The 27,077-nt window shown below is 41.3% G+C and overlaps 1 protein-coding gene across 3 annotated transcripts; it reads right to left on the bottom strand.

The window, feature by feature from the left end:
• Window positions 1-1,398: 1,398 nt before the first annotated feature.
• Window positions 1,399-26,289, bottom strand: LOC112828862 (flavin containing dimethylaniline monoxygenase 4). Of its 3 annotated transcripts, XM_073900014.1 has the most exons (10): window positions 26,003-26,289; window positions 23,827-23,965; window positions 22,479-22,616; window positions 20,287-20,475; window positions 19,484-19,646; window positions 11,242-11,384; window positions 9,844-10,043; window positions 8,200-8,552; window positions 6,216-6,285; window positions 1,399-3,828 (listed from the first exon to the last, which is right to left on the bottom strand). In XM_073900014.1, the coding sequence occupies exons 3-10, from the start codon at window positions 22,608-22,610 to the stop codon at window positions 3,405-3,407; spliced, it is 1,674 nt and encodes a 557-aa protein (XP_073756115.1). In that variant the 5' UTR covers window positions 22,611-22,616; window positions 23,827-23,965; window positions 26,003-26,289; the 3' UTR covers window positions 1,399-3,404. The 3 variants fall into 3 exon arrangements, with proteins under 3 accessions (XP_073756115.1, XP_025733904.1, XP_073756114.1); XM_025878119.2 differs by lacking the exon at window positions 20,287-20,475; XM_073900013.1 differs by lacking the exon at window positions 20,287-20,475 and having other exon boundaries at window positions 23,827-23,961.
• Window positions 26,290-27,077: the final 788 nt, after the last annotated feature.

The raw sequence follows: 27,077 nt of genomic DNA, 5'->3' as shown, positions 1-27,077 counted from the left end.
GTGCTGGGATTGAGCCCCGCATCGGGCTCCCTGCTCCGCAGGAAGCCTGCTTCTCCCTCTCACACTCCCTCTGCTTGTGTTCCCTCTCTCGCTGTGTCCATCTCTGTCAAATAAAATAAATAAAATCTTTAAAAAAATATTAGTTAGGAATTAAGCCCCTACCCCTTCTAGTTTATCCCAGTGTGGCATACAAATAGCATGTTTTTCTATGTGGAAAGTGTTACCATTTAAAATGATTTACTTGCAGTGACTTTTTCATGACACATTTGTTTTTCGAGAACTGGGGTCATGGAATGTGATAAGCACAGTACTTAGAAGTCTATTCAAGGTGTAGGGAGGAGGTGTCCAGCTTGGAGCTTCACCCATAAGCAAATCAAGGTGGTAAAAAGTGAATGGAGGAGTTCTCTCTCAAGGCAACTGGTGAGGCAGGCTGGGCATTAGGGTTGCATATGTTTGGCTTCAAATCTCTGTTCTGTCTCCTACTTGCTCTGTGACTCAGGGAAAATTACTTAACTTCTCTGAGTTTGATTTCTCATCTAAAAATTAATACATGGGAAAAATCACAACATTACATCATGTAATGAGTAATAAAGACATCTTGGCTCTGCTTTCTCCTTCAAGAACTTGGGTACAGTTGACTTAAACATGGCATTGCTGCAGTGGGTCAGTTTTAGTTGGATTTGAAGATTTGGAGTTAGGTGCCCCTTCTACTGGGTGATGTTGTCAGTAAAAATCTAGATGCATCAACAAGTTATGTCAAGATGTCCACTCCTAATGGTTGAGAACAATTCCTCCTTGGCTGATGTTGACCTGTTGTATTCTGGAGAGTCCATCTGAGTAGCACATGGGTAGTGTCATGGTGGTGACAGCCATGGTGGTGGCAATAGGTCTCAGGGATTTGGGGAGTGGTCACAAGGACAGAAGAGTGATCCTAGCTGGAAAGTGCTACCGGAGAATTCATGGATACCCAAGGCCATGCTTTCTGACGAGGCAAGAGGGAAAAGAACTAGGCAACAGGTTTCAAATCCTTTAATTTAGAAAACTGAAAATGTCCTCAGACTCTTCAGCTATTAATAGTCAAATCACTGTGCATCTAACACTCTATACTGTCTCACTGTGCACTTTCTCTTCATTTTCCAGATTAGGGTACTGAGGATCAGAGAGTCACTTGGCCAAGCCCTCACAGCTAGTGCAGAACTGGGATTATAATCCAGGTCAAATTCTAGAGTTAGTGTTTTCAACCAGTACACATGGCTCCTGGTTACTCTGTAGTTATATTTACTCCAATTGCCATATGGATTTCTTGCTGTTGGTGGACTATCCTTGTTCATTTGCATAGCTGAGGTAATCTGAGGAAATTTATCATGTTGGCAGGAGAAAGAATGTGGGTAGAAGAGCACAGACAAGAAATGTCAGCTGGCAAGGCCACTGTTAAATCAGCAATCATTTATTTAGCAGTACTTTGCATCAGGCAGTTTTAGCTGAACAAGATACGGTTCCTCTCAGTAACTCACCATTTGTTAGGAGACGGATTCAAAAAGAATATTCCAGTTGATCCTTAAACAATGCACCCCTGCACAGCCAAAAATCTGAATAACTTCTGACTTCCCCCAAACTCAACAGTACAGTTATATAATAACCTACTGCTCACTGGAAGCCTTACTGATAAACATAGTCAATTAACACATATTTTGTGTGTTATTTGCACGATAGACTGTATTCTTATAATCAAGTCAGCTAGAGAAAAGAAAATGTTATTATGGAAATCATAAGGAAGAGAAAATACATTTACGGGACTCTACTGTAATCACTGAGAGAAATATCCACGCATAAGTAGACCCATTCCATTCAAACCCGTGATGTTGGAGGATCGACTATACGCTACAGTGAGAAAGGGCAATGAAAAAGCAGTGCATGAGGTGCAGTCATTACAAAGTGGGGCCAGCTCTGCTTTGAGGATTCAGGGAAGGCTTCACAGAGGGAGATGCTTGAGTGTCTCTCGAAAGCAGTTGGAGTTGGAGCTCCCAGTGGAGGCAAGAGCTTGCGCCAAAGTGTGGAGGTATGGCACAGTTCAGAGGTTGGTAGTATTGGCTGGGAGGTTTGAAGTGGGGCTGGGGGATTCTGGAGATCGGGCAAATGGGCTCAGATTACAAAGGGTTTCCTTTTCCAGGCTAGGGAATTTGGCCCATTATCTCTGATCAAAGAGACATTTTCAGGGATTTTAAACTGGAAAGCAACATGTCTGCACTGGATCCTTTTCATATGCTCTCCACTGTCTGCTCAGTCTGTACTTTCGAAGGCTGACCTCCATGGATGACATCAGTCCATGTGTTAGTTTCCTAGGATTGCCATAACGAAGTGTCCCAAGTGGGTTATTCGTTCACAGTTTTGGAGGTTAAAAGTCTGGAATCCAGGTGTCAGCAGGGTTGCTTTCCTCTGGAGTTTCTGAGGGAGAATCTATTCATGCCTCTTCCCTGGCTGCCAGTGTTTGCTTGCTGGGTGATTCTTGTAGGTCCATCACTCTAACCTCTGCCTGTCTTCACATGGCATTTTCTACCATGTCTCTGTCTTCTTCTCCTTTTATAAGGACACCTGTCATATGGGATCTAGCTTACCCTGCTCCAGCATGAGCTCATCTTAAATTGATTACATTTGCAAAGATCCTATTTCCAAATAAGGTATAGGTACCAGGGGTTAGACCTTGAATATATCTTTTTGAAGGGACATGATTCAATCTACAATAGTCGGCAACCTTGCCCTTTGAGTTTTGGTTGGGTTAGGCCATTGGGGGGCATGGGCAGGGGATGAGAGGGAGGGAAGAAAATAAAGTTAGAGAATTTATTCCCAAGCTCTGTACTTTTGGGGTTACCACAGACCCACAGACTGCCTTCCTCTGTCATCTGAAGGTCATAACTCTTGAGAGGTGGCCCTCTTCACAAAGAAGTCTCTCTCTCTCTCATTCGTAATTGTTTTCTCTTCTTGCCTCACTAGGCCTAGGAATGGTAAAAATACCTCATTGTTACCAGTCTGGGAGTATTTTATTATCCCTATGATTTCCCTACACTCTGCCCAAACCTGTTGTAATCACCTCCATATTAAAATGTCCACAAGTTACCTAATTTGAGTGTCATTTTATTCCTATCAAGATCTTGATGGAAACAGTGACAATATTTTTATTTTAGAACAGTTGCTTAGGTAGCAGAGTAGAATATGGATTGGAAAGGAGGCAAGAAAGGAGGCACTGGGACCAGAGGGAAGACAGTATAATAATTCAGATAAGAGACGACTGGACCTGAACTTGGATGATAGCAGTTAAGATGGGAAGGAGAGGAGGAATGCACAAAATATTTGGAGTTAGAATTAATGTGGCCAGGGACAGCTTTTATAATGAATCAGATTCATCCTCACCAAATACTTATTAGATAAGGGGAAATTCTATCCTGTAGATTATCTCGCACCGATTTAAAAAAAAAACCCAAAGATTTACAGATCAGTAGAAGAGAGGCAAGGACGATAGGTGCCCCCCAAACTTTTAAATAACGTGACATGGAGGTAGGCTTGGTGGAATTGGGAACGATTCGAGTTTTTAAGGGTTTCAGTGTCCTGTCCCACTGGGTCAGGATGGCATTTCTGGCTCCATCCCATTTTCCAGGGCCCACGAGGCGGTACTGGTAAGGAGTACAGGGTCCAAAGAAAACTTCCCATGCTAGCCTGGGATCCTTGAGGAACAGAAGAGGGATACTGGGCTTTGCACCTATGCATGCAGCAAGGTCATCTAGGTACAGAATGAACTCAAGTTTGTCTTCACTGGTGTCTTTCATCACACCCCTGAGAGGAAAAAAGATGGATCATTTTTCATTTTCAAGTTGTAAGTCATCCCTTCTCCCACCATTTTGTTTCTTTTTATTGGAGTCAAACCACGTTTGGGAATGTCTTTCTATGTTGCAAAGAAAAAAAATGAGAGGAGTTTATCTACAAAGGGTATTTGTGAGGGTAATTAATTTGGTTAAAGGGAATGGTAAAAGGAGGCAATTGGAAGAGGAGCTCTAGATAATGGTTTAAGTTCTTGAATTTGATATGAGGGTAAAAATCTGGTCAGTCCAAATACAACAGTTGAATGAATGAACATGATCAGAAAGCATCACATATATGGTCACCTAAATTATTTTTTTATTTTTATTTTTTAAAGATTTTATTTATTTATTTGACAGAGAGAGACATAGTGAGAGAGGGAACACGAGCAGGGGGAGCAGGAGAGGGAGAAGCAGGCCTCCCGTGGAGCAGGGAGCCCGATGCGGGGCTCGATCCCAGGACCCTGAGATCATGACCTGAGCCAAAGGCAGATGCTTAATGACTGAGCCACCCAGGCGCCCCGCCACCTAAATTATTTTTATTGATGTTAATTGTGAGCCATGTGTGGTGTACCAGCTTTGAACATGACACAGATATGAGTGTAATGTATATGAAAGCTTTATTCCTACCTATTTCTGCTGTTAGTAAACTTTCGTAATGTCCCAATGTCATTCATTCACTCATTCATTCATTTATTCTTTCAATAAATAAATATTAAGTGTCCATCACGTGACAGGCATCATCCTAGGTGCTAGGGGTCCCGCAGTGAATAAAACAAAGGCCTTGTCATCAAAGCACTTACATTCTAGTGAGGAAATTAATAGGCTATAGAAACCCCCAGACAGGGCACCTGGGTGACTCAGTCCGTTAAACGTTTGCCTTTGGCTCAGGTCATTGATCTCAGGGTCTTGGGACTGAGTTCTGAGTCAGCCTCCCTGCTCAGCGGGGAGTCTGCTTGTCCCTCTCCCTCTGCTCCTCCCCCTGCTCGTGCTCTCTCTCTCTCTCACTCACTCTCTCTCTAATAAATAAATAAAATCTTAAAAAAATATTACCCCCCACCCCCAGCCAAATGGATAGGTAATGAATCAGGTGGTAATAGGTATTATTAAGAAATATAAAGGCAGGTAGGGGGAAGATGCAATGAAGGGACTGGCTGGGCTGCCATATTTATACAGTGTTGTGAGAGACGTCTTCTCAGTTATGACGTGATATTTGACAGAGTGAGCCTGTAGCTATCTGGTGGGGAGAACATTCCAGGCAGAGGGAATATAAGTGCAAAGGGCTCTCCTTGACATGTTTGCGGACCAGGGAGGAGGCTGGAGTGACTGGAGCAGTATGGCGAGGTGGGAGGACAGAGAGCAGTGAGGGTGCAAAGCTAGCTGGTTGCTCCGGAGGGCTGCAGAGTTGCAGGGAAGTTTCTGGGAGTGAAATGGGAAGCAATCAGAGGGTTTTGAATAGAAGAACAGTGTGGTGTTGCTCACTCCTGCTGTGGTGTGAAGATCTGACTGTAGAACGGAGTGGAAGCAGGGAGACCAGAGCAGGGGTGACAGCAAATGTCCTGGTGAGAGACGACAGTGACCTGGTCGGGGGTGGCTGTGGGGGTAGCTGGAAGGGTCTGGATTCTGGATTTGTTCGAAGGTAGGTGCTGACAGTATTTGCTAACACAGGATCTGAGAGAAAAAGAGGAGGAAAGGATCACTCTAGGGTTTTAGACGGACCAACTGGAATGAGTAGCGAGTGACGAAGAAGGGGAGAGAAGTCTCAGAGCAGCCCATGGGCAAGATGGGTGGGGCGGTGATGGGGGTCGAGAGTTTGTGTTTAGACATATTCAAATTGAGATACCCAAGTGGTATGGGAGCCATGACTATACGATGGCATTTAAAGCCCCAGGCCTGGAAGAGGCCTCTTAGGAGTGAGTGTTAATGGAAGTGAGAAGAGGTCTGAGGGTTAAGGTCCAGGTTCACCAGTCTTTAGGCATGAGGAGGAGGAGGAGGTACCAGTAAATGCAGGGAAAGAGCATCCTGAGAGGCAGGAGGACAAAGACACAGTGGAGTTCTGGGGGTCAAGGGAACCCACGATTGCCATCTGCTGGGGGCTAGGCTCTCTGTTCTGCTGAGGTGATGTGGTTGGTGCCTCCACTGACACATCTAAGGCCACAAATCCAGTTGGTGGAAGAGTTAAGATTAAAAACATATTCTTCTGACTCTAGTGCAGTGATATCCAACCTGCTGTAGTGCTTCTCTAGGAATGGCTCTTATATTGAGGATGTGTGTGTGTGTGTGTGTGTGTGTGTGTGTGTGTGTGTGTAAGGTAATATATGGGTAGGTTTTGCTGGAACAAGCTGCATGTCATGCATGTCATACCTTTCTATGAGTTGTTCCTTTTTAGTAGCCTCAGCCATCAGTTTTTGGGATGGAGGTATCTTACAGAGTCCTGTGAGAAAAATTGGAAACACATTAACATCACACGTATTTTCCTTTGAGTTCTCCTCCTCCTCCTCATTTCGGGCCGCCCACTGCTCTATCCTTAGGACATGTGACAGTCAAAGTTTAGTCTGGAATTAGAGGTAATCTCCAGAGGCAAAGTCCTCCTTCAAACCCACTTACCTAGAGTCCTCTACTGCCAGAATCATGAGGACGGACACCCACGGCCCAGCCCTCAGCCTGCATGGGCCCACTGGTCATCAGCACCTGCTCCAGCTCATTTATCTGCTCACACATCACATATAGTCATATATAATATTATTTGTATTATATGGTTTGTATATGCCTGTTTGTATTTATGTGTGTGTGTGTGTGTGAAAGCCATTCGTTGGTTAAATGGAAATACTAACATTGACCTCATTTTTATAACCCTGCTTTGACATGTCTTCACTTTCGTCATAACAGGACCCTCAAGCGTGGAAGCGCCTGATGGTCTCTCGGCCTCACAGAGCTCTGACTGCTTGAGTGGTGGTGAGGATGTGCTCAGTTTCAGCCTCTCACCTGCACAGTCTCAGGGTGTGGGCTCTGCTCTTCTGGCTAGGAGCCAAGTGCTGACTCCAGAGGGTGGGGTTACTGTGTACTTGAGCTAGGTCTGACTTCACTCTGTAGTGTACTTGTCACCACCATCACTTTATCCTGTAAAAAGTGGGCAAGGCTTTACTTGGTGTTTCCCAGATCGTCCCCGGAGGCTCTCTGGAGAAGCATGTAATTACTCCCGGGGTGTGATCTAACCGAGTTTCATTTTGTCAGCTCTATCATTCTGATAGGCATTTTTGAGCTCATTGTAAAACACTTAAAAAAACCCCACCAGGTACTTAAGAATCTTTTGTGGTTTTAATATAATCAGATAATGCTGTGAAAGCACTTTAATTGGCCTTAAAGAAATAAAAATTTGTGATCGCTTAATGGAAATGTGTGGAATTTGATGTCCATTACATTTGAACAGTGTGATGGAAGTCGACACTCCCTAGTACTGCATTATATCCTATTTATAAATTATTGGTGATTGTTTTTATTCACTAAGGACACACATCTGCTAAAGGATGGCTGGTTGGCGAAATTGTGATTGCTGTTTATATTTAAAAAGTCATACAAGTGCAATTGTTTAAAATGCTCACTAATCTAAAACTTGCCCTGCTTTAACGAGGTATGATAATAACGGCTGTCAATTTATAGCCTTCACTGTGTGCCAAGAAGGGTGGTAAGTGCTTGGCGGATGTCCATCCTACAAAATCCTTGCGAAAGAGGTTTCATTATCCCCACTGTAGAGATGAAATGGCTGAGATTCAGAGAGGTCCTCACAAAGATAATGAGTTTTAGAGTTAGGATCCGACCCCGGTAGCCCTGACCCCATCATTTGTGCTCTTACAGTGAAAACGGACAATTTGGTGTCCAGTGTCTAAAAAATTTTTTACAGGCATTTCTCAAAGGTTACCATCTCCCCAGAACTCAACTTTATCACACAGTGTGCATTATTCCAATAACTTTCTTTGGAAGCGGCACAAAATTCTACTTCTAGAAATAAATGATAAGATTTAGAAGCAAATAAACTAGACTAGACTTAGAGTAGAACAGAATAGAGGATCCTGAAGTTTCAATAATTTCAGTTAATCTGAGAAATGTGATTATATCTTGTTGTCCAATTCTCATCCACAGAATCAAAACCTTTTTCCCACTCTTTTATCACGTTAGCGATATAAGCACACCCATGATAATATTACCCATATATGAAGTTAAGTATCCATTAAACTCTTTTGATATTTTGTGTTACTTTAGCTCATATCTGTTCCATTTGGGCTAAATCGCAAAGCACTAATTCGAAGACTCAGTTGATCACATAGGGCTTTAAAAGAGAGTCAAGTACCTTTGAATACTCTTGTGGCCCAGCGTGCTTGGAGCTCTGTGCCCGCTAAGATGGATCCTTTAAGGCTGATGAGGCCAATGATAGCTAGTGTTGTTCTCTCTAGGTTTGAAGGAAAAACCTGCTTGTACAGGAATATCTTCTTTGTACAAAGGCTTTTAAGAGGTTCTTCGAGAAAGGGAAAAGAAAATGTGTATCCTGTAGCGAAGATCACAATATCGATGTTTTCTTCCACTGTTCCATCTTCAAAGAGAGCAGAGGTTTCTGTAAATTCCTTCAAGCTGGTTTTCATGGTGACTGTCCCACAAAGGATACAGGTTGGCAGTTCATCATTCACAATGAATTTTGATTTTTTCCTTTGACACAGAAGAGAAAATTATTCATTGTAGTTATATCTGTGAGATAGTTGAGCAAATCATTTATTTGGTCAATTCAAGGAAACTATCTGCCAAGCCAAGGGAGTGAATTGACCAATGTCTAGTTTAAAGTTTCCTATCCAACTTACTGTTCCAATAACACGTTTTGTGTTCCTACTTCCAGTAGAAGGCATGTGGACAATGTTTAAACCTATTCTTTCCTGCTTGGGGTTTAAAATTCTCTTGAAATTCATTTCTGGAGCAATGCTTTTCTTGAAGCATCAGGATCAAGTATGCAACAAACCATTTAATAATCAGTTTTGGGTCTCATCTCACCCAGGCCTCAAAGGATTGACATTAGGCAAAGAGGAAGTTACCAAGAAACTTTTGAATAAAAATAAAAATCTGAATCGATTTATGCTGATAAATATTTTCATTATGAACATCATTCTATCTAATCACAACAGACATAATGTCTTTGTAAAATTGACATATCTGGGTACCCGGGTGGCTCAGTTGGTTAAGTGACCGACTCTTGATTTTGGTTCAGGTCATGATTCCCGGGTCATACGGTCAACCCCACATGGGGCTCTGTGCTGGGTGTCGAGGCTACTGGGAATTCTCTCCCTTGGTCCCTTTCTCCCTCCCCTGCTCACACATGTGCACACAGTCTCTCTTTCTCACTCTCTCTAAAAAAAAAAAAACAAAAGACAAATTATCCATTGCCATTAATTTTCTTTATAAGTTGAGAGCTGTCTTACCAAAGAAAAATATTTGGGTCAAGCATAAAATAAAAGTCACATTTAATGACCTTATATTCATTTCAAAGGTTTTCTTTCTCTTGCCATGTGCAACTTTATACAGATATATATTAAAATATGTAATTCTAGGAATTCCTGTTGGAAATGCATCATCTAATCATTCAGCCAGAGAAGACATTTATTAAAAGTTAGCTGGCCATCTGTACTTATGATGCTGCAAATATTCCATTTGTAGATGGCAGCCATTCCAAGATTCCTCAAAGCCAATTTTAATTTCCTGATTTTCAAGCTTGAAATGTAAAGTTTTTATCCTTCGTTTTCTTCTAGCTTAATGAATTACTTACTACTTTTGTTACCAGAGAATATTCCCATTTCAAGGACTGCTGTGGTACCTGATGGACATTGTCTTAATTAAGGAGCTAAACTCAGAACAGAATAAACAAAGCAGCATAATAATTATTGAAGATTTTGAGTTCTGAATAAAGCAGAATGAAAAATAATTTTCCCATTAAATAAAAAAATTTAAGTACCCCTTTGTAATACTTAATCCATAATTCTCATGGTTAAGTCTTTTATTCAATTGCCTCTCTTGAATCCAGTTTAGTACACACGAGGGCAGAACTTGTGCAGTAAAATTAAGGCATCTTCTTGTAATCACCATAGTAAGTGGGTAGCCCCCAGCTGAAGAGCGGTGGAGAACCCAGGCACCAGTTCTGGTACTGAGAAGTACCTAAAAAGGAAGGAAGGATAAATATATGTACATCAGTTTGTAGTATTTTTCCTTGGTGTGTTTCCAATGTTGTTATAACATCTGTCCTTTTTTAAAAAGTTTTTTAAATTTTAATTCCAGTTAGTTAACATACAGTGTTATAGTAGTTTCAGGTGTACAATATAGTGATTCAACAATTCCATACATCACCCGGTGCTCATCACCACAGGTGCACTCCTTCATCCCCATCAGCTATTTCACCCATCCCCCCCACCCACCTCCCCTCTGGGAACCATCAGTTTGTTCTTCATAGTTAAGAGTCTGTTTCTTGATTTGTCTCTCTTTCTCTCTCTTATTTTTTCCCCTTTGCTTGTTTGTTTTGTTTCTTAAATTCTACATATGAGTGAAATCATTTAGTATTTGTCTTTTCCTGACTGACTCATTTTGCTTATCAGCATAATACTCTCTTAGCTTCATCCATGTTGTTGTGAATGGTAAGATTTCATTCACAACATCTGTTCTTTAACTGGTAAATTTGTACATAGATCTATAAATGACTGTCTCTATTGTTGCCATTGTTTTTGTAAATCACTTTTATCTGATCTATGTATCTGTTAAGTATTTTTATCATATTCACTATGAAAAATTATAGGACTAGTAGCTATGCACTATTCATCAGGCAGGTTTTTTTTTAACATCTAAGTAATATAGAATTTAAAGCGATGTTTTGAGAAAGCTATTTTAACTGAGTTAAATAAAAATCTATTCTTTCCAGATCGAATCATTGTCCTATAATTTATGTTAAAGTGGAACAGATTTCTAATTTGTGAATCTATGCTTGGACACTCTAAAATCATTACAGACACTTCGTGGGCAGAGTAAAGGTTGCTTTTATTTTAAAAACAAGCATGGTCAGAAAACAACTTTCCTTTTCTATGTTTCTATGGGGGTTTCGCCAGAATTGCAAAGGGAGAGCGTGAAAGAAAGATAATTGGTCTGGGTGGAATCGTTTGTCCATTTGGTCTTGTTTCTGACACAGCGTCTCTGAAGGATGCCTAGTGGTCTGACATCCATACAATTTCCTAGACCCCTCTTGGAGATGGTTCAATCCTGTCACTTGTGGATTTGTTGCACTCTTACTGCGTCCACATGATTTAGCCATTGGCCACTGTGTTTTATAACGATGGTGGGGTGAGGGTATGGATTCATGCAGGTGTACCTGAGCTGCCGTTCGACTCAGTTCCACTGCCACGTCCCCTGCAGTGTTCCCAAGACCGATCACTAACACGCGCTTGCCTTGAAAGCCTTCTGGGCTCTTGTACTCCTGACTGTGCAGGATCTGGCCTTTAAATTTATGAATACCTGAGGGGAAAGAGGGATCAGAAAATCAGAAGTATCTAAAGCTGTAATTCCCTAGGAGGCAGGCATGGGGTCTGTAGGAAGAGGGAAGTTCCAGACATATGTCAGCCTTTTGCTCCTGCTGCTAATTGCAGGAAGTAGAAGCAGCACACCATCTCCCTCTCCACTGGATTCTGTGAGCCCAGATATAGATTTAGTACAACCTGCAGGAGATTGACAAGTACAGGAGAATTTGTATTCCACATGAGTGCTCCCTTTGAAAGCAAATACTCGGGGAAATCAAGCTCACTGCAGACAATAACAAACCTCTCATGCATGACCCTGAACATCGTAAGCAAGAAATAGACTGCATTTTACCCAACAGATATAGTCTATGAGAATATGGTTTGTGTACATAACACATTTACAGATTGAATTTCAGTTCAATTATAATTTTCCACAAAATAAATTTTGTGGCAAGTTCTCTTGTACATAAAGTAATAATTTTTGTGGTTTAGGCTTGCTACTTATTCTTAATGTAATTTTACTTTATTCTTTATTATATGCTTAATGCTTTATTATACTGTGCGCTTATTTATACTCTTTTCTTACATTATTTATATTTGTGTTACTGACCACCTTTCAAGTTCTTAACACTCTGTTAATAGAAGTATCACTATTATGGTATTTATGTATATGAGAAGGTTCTCAAATATTTCTTCTCTTGATTTATTTTTGGTAACTATCTCCTTGGCATCTATAAAGGACATAAACCATGGATTCATATAAATGAAGACTGGTAGTAACAGAAGAAGTAGAGGTGTTTCCAGTGGCAGCTGCAGCCACGGGGAATTATGAGGTGGCAGAAGGAACAAGAGTGATGGGGGCAGTGACCGTCAGACCCACAGATGGGTGAGACGAAGTTCTGACAATGAATCTGAAAGGGAAGCTCTGCAGTTCAGAGGGTTTGACAGCCTTTCACCCCAATACTTCAAGCATTTCTGAAATTTTAAAATAAAAAGAAGGGGTGCCTGGTTGGTGCAGTTGGTTAAGCACCCAACTCTTGGTTTCAGCACAGGTGGTGGTCTCAGGGTTGTGATCTCAGGTTCATGAGATCAAGCCCGCAGCAGGCTCCGCACTCGGCGGGGAGTCTAAGACTCTCTCTCCCTGTCCCTCTGTCCCTTCCCCCAAATAGACATAGGGGGCGCCTGGGTGGCTCAGTCAGTTAAGCGTCTGCCTTCAGCTCAGGTCATGATCCCAGGGTCCTGGGATCGAGTCCCGCATTGGGCTCCCTGCTCGGCGGGGAGCCCACGTCTCCCTTTGCCTGCAGCTCCCCCTGCTTGTGCTCGCGCTCTCTCTCTGACAAATAAATAAATAAATAAATAAATAAATAAATAAATAAAATCTTAAAAAAATAAAATAAATAGAAATAAATCTAAAAAATAAAAAGATGAAACTGTCTCCCAGAATATATCATTCTCCTATCATACAGTGATTGATTGATTTACCTAATAACATTTGTTGCATAAGTAATATGTGTAACACAATATTTTAATTGGATTCTTTGCCTCCTAAGGCCCCCCAAGCTGGAAACTGAATACAATGCTGGCCGTATTCCAAGGGATGTATTAAATCCACTGTGCAGAATTTGCAAAGAATGTGTCTGCAGACCCGTTTTGGGGATCCCTAGCCCCTCACTCACTTTTGGGGATTGGAGTTGAAGTGGCCAGGAGCTGGAAATTGGAGAATTTCAGGAAAGAACTTAAAGTGCTGTGACATTTTCTGTCCCCTGGACATGGGGGCAGGTTTGAGGGGCTGCAAGGAGACCGCTGTGAGACCTTGACCCTTGGAGTCTCTGAAGCCTGGGGCCTGGTGTTTGACCCAAGCTTGACAGGCTGTGGCTACAGCTGCTTGCAACGGGAGCTGGCTACCCTGGTAGCAAGTTTTTCCTCCTCCAGCTCAACATCAGTCTTACAACTACTTGTGAAAGATCCATGGTGATTAGTGAAAAACAGCAAAGGCATCTTTGTTTTTTTTTTTTGAGAATCTTTTGAAGATTTTATTTTTTTAAATTTTTATTTATTTGTCAGAGAGAGAGCACAAGCCGGGGGCGGGGAGAGGCAGAGGGAGAAGTAGGCTCCCGCTGAGCAGGACTCAATCCCAGGACCTCAAGATCATGACCTGAGTTGAAGGCAGATGCTTAACCGACTGAGTCACCCAGGTGCCCCAGCAAAAAAGGCATCTTAAAAAGAGTAAACCTTGGCCAGATGTCAGAGGGGTTTTGACAGCATTTGAAATCATTACCCAAACAGTTGTAGCTCTCTTGCCTTCTGGTCTAAGTAAAGATTGACAGAAATTCTGGTATTTATTCCCAAACTGTTCAGATTTTGGCCAGGGCTTTGTCTTCCAATGCCTTGTCATTTCCTTGAGGAAATTGTATGACGACTTGATGTTATTTTTTTGGATTGCTGTCATGTTTGAAATATTTACTTTACCACTGAAGGAGTACAGGACATGCTACCCAAAATGTGCCGCTTTGATATACTGATTATTTCAAGTGAAGGATCTTGAAAAACAGCAAAGGCAGGGAGAGGCTTTCTCTGAACCCCCCTCATCTGCCTAAAGGCAGATCCTTGGAAAGGACTCCTATGGTCATAAATCTCTTTCCTGGCAGTTTCACCAACCAGGGAAGATCGGTTCTTATATCACAGAAGAGGACCGTAGAAGTCTATACCCAGACAAATGTTGTCACAAACAATCGTATCTCCCATCCATTCTTCTAAGAGCCTATTCATCTTTCTAGAAACATTTGCTCTCCCCTGGATGGCCTACACCCCATCCCCTTTCCCTATGAAGATGGTATATAAACACTCAAATCTCACAGCTTTTTTTTGGTATTCATTATTTTCTTATGGTGCCCCCACATTAGTATTAAAAATTAATAAATCTGTATACCTTTCTCCCTTCTAATCTGCCTATCAAACTGAGGAGGGTAGAGGGAAAGTCTTTTCTCCCTTACAAAACAGAGCTGTGCATTTCAGCATACATATATGCAGAGTGGGGGTCTTTTTTTTTTTGACAATTTTTTTTGACAATTTTTTTTTTTTCTACAAAAAACCTGTAGTTTTTTTTTTTTTAAGATTTTATTTATTTATTTGACAGAGAGATAGCAAGAGCAGGAACACAAGCAGGGGGAGTGGGAGAGGGAGAAGCAGTAGTCCCGTGGAGCGGGGAGCCCGATGCGGGGCTCCATCCCAGGACCCTGGGATCACGACCTGAGCCGAAGGCAGAAGCTTAACCGAGTCACCCAGGCGCCCCATCCATATTTTTTTTTTTTTTAACAGAAAAAAGGCAACGTCAGCTAGGACACATGTATGTACATCCTCCTTTTTCTAAACCAGAGCAGTAAGAAACTTTAACATTGTTAATAGCTTCTAAACTCAGGCAGATGGAACTTCAATTTAATGCTTCATCTGAATGGGGTTGGGGTTGTTTTAGAAAGAAAGATTATAATCTTTTCCCTCAGAATAAATCGAAGGCAGGGAATCCTTAATAGATCCAAAGGACATTTTGTATTGCAGTTCTAATAACATTTATAGAGTGATTGCATGGATTTTTCTCACAATAACCCTTTGAAGTCTATACTATTTTTACTCATTTTACATATGTGGAAACAGATTTGTAGGGATTATGTGATTTTTGTGACATCGCACTTGCCAATGAATAGAGAGCTGGGAACTTACTTTATTTAATTAATTAATTTATTTATAAGTAGGTTCCACATGCAACGTGGGGTTTGAACTTGTGACCCTGAGATCAAGAGTTGCACACTCCACTGACTGAGCCAGCCAGGTGCCTTGAGAGCTGGGAATTTATCTATCATCTATCTATCTATCTATCTATCTATCTATCTATCTATCTATCTATCATCTATCTATCATCTATCATCTATCTATCTAAGATTTTATTTATTTATTGGACAGAGAGAGAGACAGCAAGAGGGGGAACACAAGCAGGGGGAGTGGGGCAGGCTTCCCGCTGAGCAGGGAGCCCGATGCGGGGCTCCATCCCAGAACCCTGGGATCATGACCTGAGCCAAAGGCAGATGCTTAATGACTGAACCACCCAGGAGCCCTGAGCTGGGAATTTAAATGCAAGTACTCTGATGCAAGATCCTGGACTTTTAACATCCGTGTTATGCTCCAGTACCCTCCCCTGTCTCTTCCAGTATCATTCTGTCATGGCTTTGTGCACGGTAAATTGCATTGTTGTTACTCAAAGAATGAATCCACGTTACAGTTTAGCAGGAAGTTACCTTTTACAAAAAAATCTTAATGAATTGTGCTCAGCCAGGTGCTTCCATAGTAATTCTTTCAAGTCAGATTTGCAGTAATCCTCCTGGAGGGGTAGTTATTCATCCCTGTCTTACAGGTAAATCCATTAGTGCTTAGAAAGGTTAAGTGATTGGCTTAAGGTCGTATAATTAATAAGTACCAGAGACAGGATTTAAATTCCAGTTTTATGACTCCAATTTGTGTTACCTTTCAAGCTATTTTTTCCCCTCTAATGACTTAAGTGATTGAGTTTGCCCTGGAAATAGAAAATAATTATATTTAATTTGGCACCAGTAATTTTTTTCCATTTCTTTTTCTGCAAAAGAGTGGGCAGAATTCTTTCATACCAACACCCAGAAGTTCCACTGAGCTGTTCTAGGTCCTGTTCTAGGTCCTGTTTTAGGTCCTGTGCTAGGCACTCCATGGCTAGCAGCTGATTTCATCCTCAAGCAACCCTAGGAAGAGGGTGCTGTGAGTACTTCATTTTACAGGTGGAGAAATAGGGACTTAGGACACAGGATTTGCCCAGGTGCCAATAAACGTCAGAGGCACAACTTGAACTTAACCCCATGGTAACCACAGGGCGAGGCTGCCTCTACTCGGACTATGGAAATGATTCTTAAACCTTTAGTTTCCATGAGAATCACATTGCTGGGGAAACATAAGGATTCCAGGGTCCCACTTTTGGAGGTTCTTATTCTGTAAACAACACATTAACTTGCTTTTAAAATAAGCACCTCAGGTCTTGGCAGTTGTTGCGAAACACTGTGCTGAGATCAAAGCCTACATCTATCATTACACTAGTTCTTTTCTTTCAGGCTGTTTTCATAAAAGACTGTTAGGTAACTGACTTCATTCAATAAGCACGTATTAAACATACTATTGTCACGGAAAATTACTTCAAGTTTCAGCTTTCCTTTTTACCATATTTTCCTTTTTCTATCTCACATCCGTGTATGGGAATGGGGACAGGGAGAGGAGAACTGGGGACTACTGAGCACTTCTGGAGTGCCATCCCCTCACTTTGGGGAAGTCTAATGCAATATAATAAATGCATCATTTGACACAGAAACATCAAGATCTTAATTTTTTTTTTACAGAAAACTTTCTGAAGGATATTATATATTTTATGTCCTAAAACTAGAACATACTGATAATTCAAGGTCATCCTTATAACCTTCAATTATTACATTGTCCTCTTATACAGTGACACCCTCAGGGTCTGCTGAGGGGCATGGGACTTAGTTTGCCTTGTCACTAATTATCTCTGGAACGCTTTGCTGCTGTGGTTTGTTCATCTTATACTTATCGCCCTAATGTTATGTGTTAGGAAATGCACTTGAATTCCATTTACCATGCTCACAAAGTTTCAAGAGATTTATTAATAATTGATCAAACATAATTAGGCATTCACATCACTCATCTATAACTAATGATCACAATTGATATATGGTTGGAGAGTCACTCTTACACAGCTTCTGTGTGTGGGAGAGGGATGCGGAACTGATGTCTGCATTACCCGCCCAGGGGTTCCCACCTGGGATAGAGGAGGAGCGCGCACTCGGGTGGGATGGCTGCCGAGGCAGGAGTTATAACAGAGGGATGGATAGTTCTTAGTCTGGGGGAATCACATGGCTCTTAGGAAGCAGCTTCTTCTGAACAGTTCTCAAAAGGTTCATACTAGTTCCCAGAAGGTCATGAGTCACAGTGCTAGTAGCTAGTGTTGATGGAGTGCTCCTATGTGCTCTGTCCTCCGCTGAGTATTTTACATGGATAATCTCATTGAATTCTCACGACCGCTCTATGAAATGAAGTCATTGGGTGAAGTTTACCCAAGATTCTGCAATTAGAACCGGGATGTGGTCCAGGCTGCTGACTTAAGGATTTTGTTCATAACTAGTATGCTAAAGGTCACTTATCATCAAGGGTCATTGCCCTGCAGCAGATCGGAACTCCTTAGAAACCTTCCACTGAGTCCACTCACCAAGATTCCTCATTCTGGGAACACAGAGGAAACTGGGGTATTTGTCCTGGTGTCCTGCTGTCACAAATCCTTCTAGAGTCTGGTCATAAACTTAGACCTCCTGAGGAGGATCACTGAAATCTGCATGTGTGGGTTTCTTCCTTTTCCATAATCTGGGCTTTGGGGCAAAAGAGAAGGGCACACCAATACTTCTAATGCAATCATTTATTCCCCAGAGGTCATTGGCATAGAGAAACATTTGCTCTCAAAATGATCCCAAACTACCTTGCAATTCTATTTTATGTTTGCCCAGTCTCTTTCCTTGGAACTAACTCTTTCAGATTATACACTTTTAAACTGCCACAAGGATCCTCACCTCTCGGTACTTGGTTGATCTTTTGCAATAGCATCTTTTGGTCAGAGTCTAAGTGAACTGAGGGTAAGCCAACCCAAACCTGACAAGACACTACATTCCAAAAACATCAATTATTTGACACTTGTAACACATTTCCCCATAGAAATTTCTTTATAAGAGGTGCTTCTATATTTCTTTAGTCCAGTGCCATTGTGTATTTAGCCCACAGGCTTGCTGCAAGTCTGAAGCCCAATCACCATTTATACAATTGCTTCTTCGCAAAATTATGCACTGAAGTCTCACTTGATCCCTAAAACATTTGTTTAAAGTGGGATATTTTATTAATTTGAGATTACATTTATAAGATTTACAAACATTTTGTTTTTTTTAATTGGCCCAGGTTTGCAAGCTTTATTCTTCACACTCTTCCTTAAACGTTCTTTCAATTCTTTAATGAAGTTTCAAAACTTCACTTACTCAATTGCCTTTAAAGCCACTTATAAGTGACAGAAGAGTAGCTGTACTACATTTTAATAATCCTCATTTGATCTCAAAAGATGGAGATCTGCCAATCATGAGTATAGCTGCCTCTTGAACAACAATGGATTTGAACTATGTGGGGCCTCTTCTACATGGATTTTTCTCAATAAATACCATACAGTACTATAAATGGTATTTTCTCTTCCTTAGGGTCTTAGTAATGCTTTTTTTTCTATCGCTTACTTTGTTGTAAGAATATGGTATATAATATATAATATACAAAATATATGTTAATCGACTGTTTATATTATTAATAAGGCTTCCAGTCAACTGTAGGCCATTAGTTAAGTTTTTTGGGGAGAGTCAAAAGTTATACGGGGATTTTTGACTATGCAGGGGGTCAGCGTCCCTAACCCCTGGGATGTTCAAAGGCCAACTGTAGATTTGAAAAAATGTGCTCTTGGAGTCAAAAGCGTTTCCAAAAGGAATTTCTAAAACTCCTTTGTGGTGATAGCCTTGGTAGAAGAGATGTATGGATTATTATTGTGGTGACTGTTTTGAAGGATGAAAATATTTCTTTGGATGTATAATTGCTGCTCAGTTTCTTAAAAACAAATCTGTCAAGTTTCTTTATACTCTCACTTCCTTTAAGTTATTGAATTACAGATCACTCCTGATTCAAATGACCTGAAATTCAATGACAAAATTTAAAAGCTTGCATTTTTTTTTATGACACATAAGCCTTATGTGATCATTGAACTTGAATCAGACAGGCATGATAAACTTCAGTAATGGCAGCATTTATATTAATAAGTAAATAAGAAGACACCTACATAGTGCTTTATACCTCTCAAAGATCTGTACATATTATTTCTTAGGGTGAACACAGAGTTGTCTCTAATCATTAGGAATTATTTCCAATTACAGATAAATGACTTTCTTCGAGGAGAACCCAGAAGAGTAGATATGGTTTCAGGTAGAAATGACTCACCAGGAAAGGACTCCAATGGTAAACGGGGATTCAGGTAATGTCCGGTGCAAACCATGACAGCATCAAAGACAGCTCGTTCCTGCTTCCCCTCCGTCTCTGTGACAACATCCCATTGACCGGTTTCAGAGAAGTCTGGATGCTTCGTTATACTGCACACCGTGGTCTGAAAGTGGCAGACAAACACTCACTTTCTGTCAATCACCTTGGGACCTCATGAAATGGCTGGTATGGTAACCATGTTTGTTATTTCACGTGGGCCAAGCCTATCTCAGGGTAAGAGGTCTGTCAATATTGGTTTATCTTCCCGATAAAGAAATTAAGTAACCTGTACAAAGTCTCAAAAGCTGTCCTATAGTGTAGGACCCAAAACGTCTGCATGCCTTCACTGGAAGGAAGAAACACTTAGTTCTTATACCCAGTGAGGAGATGAGTTACAATAGTGAATGCATTGGGAAAATGTAGGAAGAGTTTTGGCTCATTGTAATTTCTGTGGTTCAGATTCCTAGTCATTTCTTCCCAGCAGGTTTCATGAACAAAATTCATTTTTCCTTTCGTCTCAAAAAAAAATTTCTAAATTGCATCCCGAATAAGAATTTGGATTCAGCAGAGGAATCAGGAAAGTCAGTATCTTAATGATTTATTTGAGTAAAACATGAGAAATGGGAGAAGTGAGGAGTCTTTATTATTTACCTTATTCAGATAGAGATAAAATCAGGAATAAATTTACTTAGGATCCCTTTTCCATTAGATTGCTGAATGGGCAGCCCCCATTCATTAACCTTCCATAACCCAAGTTGTCTTACCCTAAACCGAATGTATTTCAGAAGGTCAAAGTGCTCAGCAAATTCTTTGAGATAATCCCAAAATTTTCCTTGGTGCATGAAATTGGGATAATCTTCTTGGAAGGGGAAGTCGCTATAACATGACATTTCTTTGCAGACATTTGTCACTAATGATCTGTAGACCCTGGTCATCCCATCTTTAGAAGTTTCCTGTGGTGAAACATAGTTAGCTTGATGGGGTGGGGGAGGCAGGAAGAAAAGAGATTCCATTTGTAATTCCAAAGAGTTCCAGGAAAACAGCATTGGATCTCCATGCTATAGTTGTCAGAAATCACTGGTGGGACTGGAATTATTAAACACAGTATCTTTCTCAAACTACAAAGAAATTAACAAAATTTAGCAGCCCTCTCCAAGACCAACATTGCCATTCAGTGATTCCATGAACATGAGGCCTACGGTCTGACTTGTTTATTTTTTTCTTTTTTTTTGCCATCCTCAATCCCTCCACTCATGAGGACTTCTTCCTCTTGCCTTTGCTCACAGAACTCCTCACTGATTTTTGTATTTATTGTCTAGGTATATTTTCTTTTTCTTTTTTTTAGATTTATTTATTTATTTCAGAGAGAGAGAGAGCAAATGTGAAAGTGGGGGGGAGGAGCAGAGGGAGAGAGAGAGAGAATCTCAAGCAGACTCTGCACTGAGTGTGGAACCCAGTATGGGGCCTGATCCCATGACCCCTAAGATCATGACCTGAGCCAAAACGAAGAGTTGGATGCTTAACTGACTGAGCCACCCAGGTCCCCCACCATGTATATTTTCAGTCACTTTCTCTTTATTGGCTCCTTCCCATCAGCACTTATACTGAAGACTCTAATTTTATTTTATTTTATTTTTTTAAGATTTTATTTATTTGACACAGAGAGAGAGAGAGAGAGAGCACAAGCAGAGGGAGTGGCAGAGGGAGAGGGAGAAGCAGGCTCCCTGAGGAGCAGGGAGCCCGATGAGGGGCTCGATCCCTGGACCCTGGGATCATGAGCTGAGCCAAAATCGAGAGTCAAACGCTTAACTAAGCCCACCCAGACACTCTTATTTTCTTTTTCTTTTTTTTTAACTCAAAATTATTTTCTAAAATTTATCTCTATTACTTTAGAGTGGGGGAAGAAAACCAAACCAACCGTGGGGTCCAATAGCAGAAGGTACACAAACCAGACCCAGTGTTTTCTTTCCACATTGACATTTGGTGGCTCAATCAGGGTCACAGTACACCAGAAGAAGCTTTTCCCCCTAGCACACTATAATCCTAGGGTTGTGACCATACCTGCTTACATACATTTGCTATTTTTGTTTTCTTTGCTGTGTATCAAAGACTGGCCCATGCCACCTTCTCCATGAAGGTTTCCCTCATACCAGTTTGCAGTACCCTCTTCCACCATGAGCTCCCACTGAACGTTGCTTTTCAATTACTCCCGAAGCATCCAGTACTTAGACCGCCTATCTTCTGACACTTTATACTCCACCAATGGGACGGATCCCTAGGTCCCTGCTGAAGATCCTGCTACTCCTAGTTACCAGGACCAATCCTGGCCCGAGGCAGGTGGTATTTGGCCACTTCCAGCCCCTACTTTTGTTGCTCAAGTCACCTAACAGCTGGCCTAGCCCTGGGTATAACCCCCCCCCAGGATGCACATTCCACTCCTTAGAAGGATTGATCAGTGCCTTGGCTCTTTTTATTGTGATAATGTGAAAGCTACTCAACCGCCTACCCCAACCTTTCAGGGTCTGGATTCTTGCGTCACTTCTGCCAATTCTCTTCCCAAAGACCTGAATAATCCTGTGGGCTGGAGCTCTGCTCCCTGATGCCAACTTCCATCCTTCCAAAAGCGTCATCTGCTCCATATTCACCAATGCCATTCAGCCTAACCTAGGCGATGCTGTTACTTTGTCTCAGAATGTCCATGGTCTAGAAATCACTGTAACTTCCAATACTATGCTTGTGTTATCAGACTTAACTCTTCCTTCCTCCCTCTTCCAACTGCCCCTGCTCTGCCAAATCTCCAGGTTCATCACTATGCTGCACACACAAGCCTGTGGTGTTGCGGTGAGCTGCTTTTTTATGTGATCATCAAGGTAGGCTGAAGCCACCATGCATGAGCAGGGACAAAGCAGACCGCCAGATTATGACTGATGGAGGTGGGAGGGTACAAACTACGCACAGTAAACTTCCATAGGCCCCCGATGTCGTTACTTCTCTCAAAGCAGGTGGGCTCCAGGTCCTCATCCAAGCAGCACTTGATGGAGGACAGGCCACTCACACCAGCTCCAATCACTGCAACTCGCCTGGCCATGGTACTCTGTTGGGGGAAGGCTGGGCTGAGCTTCTTTATATGACAAGACTGGAAGGAACCTCCTGTCATAGAACTCAACTCTTATAGTGGTATACACACCCTCTTTGAGCTGAGGCAGATTCACATTTTGGTTAAAAATGAAATCAGACTCTGGAAATCAGACTGTTTGGCTTAAATCTTAGTGTCACTTACTAATAGTATGACCTCGGACTAGCTGTTTATCTTCTCTGGGCCTCAGTTTTCTATTGAGTACAATGGGAATGGAAATAATAATAGTAATAATATCTTAAATATTTGTTATGAAATGAAATGATTGATATGTTGGAAGGATTGTAGAAGTGTGTCTCCTACATAGTAAGTGCTCATTTAAATTTAGTTCTTATTATTAATTAGTATAGTCAGGACCTTGATCCCCTTGAGACTTATTTATTTATTTATTTATTTATTTATTTATTTATGTTTAATTTTTAAACATGTCTTATTTTATTATTATTATTATTATTTAAGTAGGCTCCATGCCCAATGTGGGGCTTACTCATGACCCTAAGATTAAGAATCACATGTTCTACTGACTGAGCCAGCCAGGTGCCCCTTGGGACTTTAGATCCTCTCAGTATTAAAAGAGCCCTTTGCTACCACCTAGTCCCTCTGGACCCTAGGAACTGCAGCTAGCAAAAATGTTAGTTTTATTCAAAGCATCTAGAGTCCTGAAGAATAGCTGGCCATGGGTCATCTCCTGCCATACAACAAAGATATTCCATGAATTAAGGGCAGGCCTTAATCTTGCACAGAGGCAAGACAGACTGACCATAATTTAGAAGAAAGTCCCCAAGGAAAGTTATATGGGACATTCTAGATGAGGTCTTATGGAAATGCAGATGCCCATGTTTGTCAGTAGAGAATGGAGGAAGTACATGTCCCAGGGATTTATAACCAGTTTTTCTTGGTATTATAATTTGCAAACATCGATACAGCTTTTTTATTGACAGATGGGCTCACCACTCAGTTAATCCCAGCAAATTGGCTATGTTGAAGAATTGTCTGAGTTTTAAATGAAGTGATATTACTTATACAAAAGTGCCTACCACTAAATATTTATCAGTGTTCATTCCCTAGCTCCCTAATTGTCTCCCTCTTTCCCTCTCTTTCTCCTAGAAAAGACAGCTCACAAAGACAAAATTAATCAGCAAGTTTGGAAATAAGTATGCATACATACCTGTGGTTTCCTTTAGGTTGAGGAGTAGGATTTCTAGACAGCTTTTAATCAGAAATGAATGGCCTCCGCCAACAAGAACACTGGAATTTCCAGGCCACTAAGTAGAAGCCTGAAGTTGGTAGATCTCAGCTGGCTCTGTCTTTGCAATAATAACACAAAAGAAGTGGTCGCTTAATTGAACTGGTAAAGTGCAAAATGGGCTACAGTGAATAGACTGGTAGCAAATTGATTCATTCAACAATGCACCCTGGGTATCTCTAAGTGCAGTTACTGAGTCAAGTGTGAGGGACCCAAAGATGAAGACCCGATGACTAAATAATAGTACTAAATAGACCCAGTGACTGTCCACAAGGAGATGCTACCATATGGAGAGATGTGGACACACACGATGTCACATGGTATGTTTCTGTAATAGCAGCGTGCTCTGGGTACACATGTTTGCAGCACTGTTGGGCTGTTTAACTCTGCCTGGAGGCCTAGTTAGAGACGCTGAGTGGGCTGTGGTTTTCTGGGGTGAAAACACCTTGTCCTTTACAGACCAACTTAAGAGACTGTACAGGCCACAATAACAAACTGGGAATTTATGTCTCTTAAAATTACACAACACTTGCAGATTAAAAATCTCCAAGTGAGGGCAGTGATTTAAAAAACAGGCTTTGAAAATAAGTCAATCAGAGAAAGACATGTATCATATGACCTCACTGATAGGAGCAATTCTTAATCTCAGGAAACAAACTGAGGGTTGCTGGAGTGGTGGGGGTGGGTGGGAGGGATGGGGTGGCTGGGTGATAGACATTGGGGAGGGTATGTGCTACGGTGAGTGCTGCGAACTGTGTAAGACTGTTGAATCACAGATCTGTACCTCTGAAACAAATAGTACATTATATGTTAAAAAAAAAAGATAGTAAGAAGGGAAGAATGAAGGGGGGGAATCGGAGGGGGAGACGAAGCATGAGAGACGATGGACTCTGAAAAACAAACTGAGGGTTCTAGAGGGGAGGGGGGTGGGGGGATGGGTTAGACTGGTGATGGGTATTAAAGAGGGCACGTTCTGCGTGGAGCACTGGGTGTTATGCACAAACAATGAATCATGGAACACTACATCAAAAACGGATGATGTAATGTATGGTGATTAACATAACATAGTAATAAAAAAAAAGAAAAAAAAGAAAAAAACAGGCTTTGAATCACTGAGGGAAGTTGGTGAGTGAATTAGAAATGGCAGATGTGGGTTCTAGTTCTCCCTCTGCCTCTAACCAGCTGTATACATTTAAACAATATCTTTATTTCCCTGTGAGATTGTTCCCACATTTGTAAAACAGAGGTTTCTAGTAGTTTTCCTGTTTTCCCTTCCAGCCCAAGAGAATTGTTTTTATGTCTGAATGACAAGTATTTGGTACCAAAATAGGTGTGAATTGAAAGGTAGGAGAGATACTGCAGGCTCGAAGGTGGGGGGGGGAGGGGGGGGGCTGAGGGCTGGGTGGGGTGAGGACATAAGGTGTGTGTAAGCTCTTTGTAAACTAGAAAGGGTGCTATGAATGGAAGGTCCTCTGTAGCTCAAAGGTTGCTTATAATGAGTTCCTTGGTAGAGATGAGCCCTAAACTATTGAGCTGGACTTTTGAATGACATGAAAACCCCATCCCAAACCTGCCAGACCAGAAAATGTAGGAATCATTTTTGAGACATGGAGAGGTTTGGGTGATTTGCAAATCATGTGGTGGATTATGGATTATGATTTATCTGAATCTCATCTGTTTATATTTCTTATCATCACCCACCAATGCCCTTACATTGTTATAGAATTTCCTTTTACAAAACTGTGATTTTATGTTTCCCAATGCCTGGCACTACCAGCTCATCCATCAGATGAAATCAGAGGTGAGAAGAGAATTATAGAAAGTCCCATGATTCTATGATTCCAACCAACACCTTTCTTTCAGATGGTTTCTTCCTACAACCTAACTTTGTTTCCTTACAATGCTCCTTTGCTTTCTGACTTTCTCCTTAATTTAACCCTAATCAAGAGGCTACTGAAGAAGAGAATCACACACATTTTTAGGGAATGCACTTACCAAGAAGAATATTCATCCTCTGCAAAAGCAGTTTCTGGAAACATCTCCCCATTAAAAAAAAAAAAAAAGACAACAGCAAAGAAGAATAATCCAGGACACTTACCTTGTTGGCACAGAGCAGATACTCTCTGTGTATTATTTCTCAAAGCAAATAGACAAAGACAGTGTTTGCCTTAAATTATTTTTTTCAAAACTCAAAGTCTTTGTTCTAAAAGGAAAACAAAGGAAAGCTGACTTTGATCAAGTGGTCTCAGAGTGAAACAAAACCATTTGCCTTCCCAGTCATCCTGGTGACAGCAGAAAGCGTCCCACTCACTGAGGATAAAAAGTTGTGTAGGACAAGAGCTGGATACTTCGTGATCTCAGGGGAGGGCTAAACGACGAGTTAGAATACTGGCTTTGGATTCGAAGAACATAAACAACTTCTTCCCCTTTTCCCCGCCCTCCTAAACGTCACAGTTCCGGCAAAGCCATAAACTTCAAGGAAAGCTTGTTGAGTGGCTGCTCTTCTCATGGTAACCTTTAGAGGGCGCCAAAGTCACCTCCAACGTCACAGCTGTTCCTGAAACAGGCCTGCGGCCTGCCAAACACTTTTGCGTCATTAGTCCCTTGAGCCATCATAGGGGCAGTCCAAAGAATAAAGTAATTTAGGTGACTGTCACTTCATCAAGTCCTTTCATGTCTAGAGCTCTCTAACCCCAGAAATCTGATTTTAAAATCCAGAATTTATAAGGGATTTAAGCAGTGTCATCCTTTTAGAAAGGGTCAGCAGAGGGAGCTGGTAAAACGAGTTGGAGAAAGCATAAAATTAGTTTTAAATATTAGCCTAGGAAACCATACAGAAGAATAATTACAGAAGCAACAATAGAATACTAAATAGGCACCATCTTTTTTTCTTCTCCATCAAGTTTTGGAAGCTGGCCATCTTAAGTTCATTGAATGGTTTCTGGACCAGGAGCACAAATGCACAGGGGTCAGGAGGGTAACTCAAAGGAGGAGAGGGCCAGGTTAAGATCGACTGGAAAGCACATCTCCAGTCTGTTAGCTTCAGGTAAATGGTACTATTTGAGAACATGAGCCCAAAATTGCAATTTTAGACTCTTCAATAGAAAATGAAAATCCAGATTTTTATATGAAATCTTCAGTTGGTAACAAATTAACTTTTTCTTTTGAAAAAT

This window comes from Callorhinus ursinus, unplaced genomic scaffold (genome assembly GCF_003265705.2).
Source record: "Callorhinus ursinus isolate GAN/ISIS: 27379988/994484 unplaced genomic scaffold, GSC_fseal_2.0 scaffold13, whole genome shotgun sequence".
NCBI classification, from domain to species: Eukaryota; Metazoa; Chordata; class Mammalia; order Carnivora; family Otariidae; genus Callorhinus; species Callorhinus ursinus.
The sequence above is the reverse complement of the archived record's forward strand: the minus strand, read 5'-3'. Positions and strand labels throughout refer to the sequence as shown.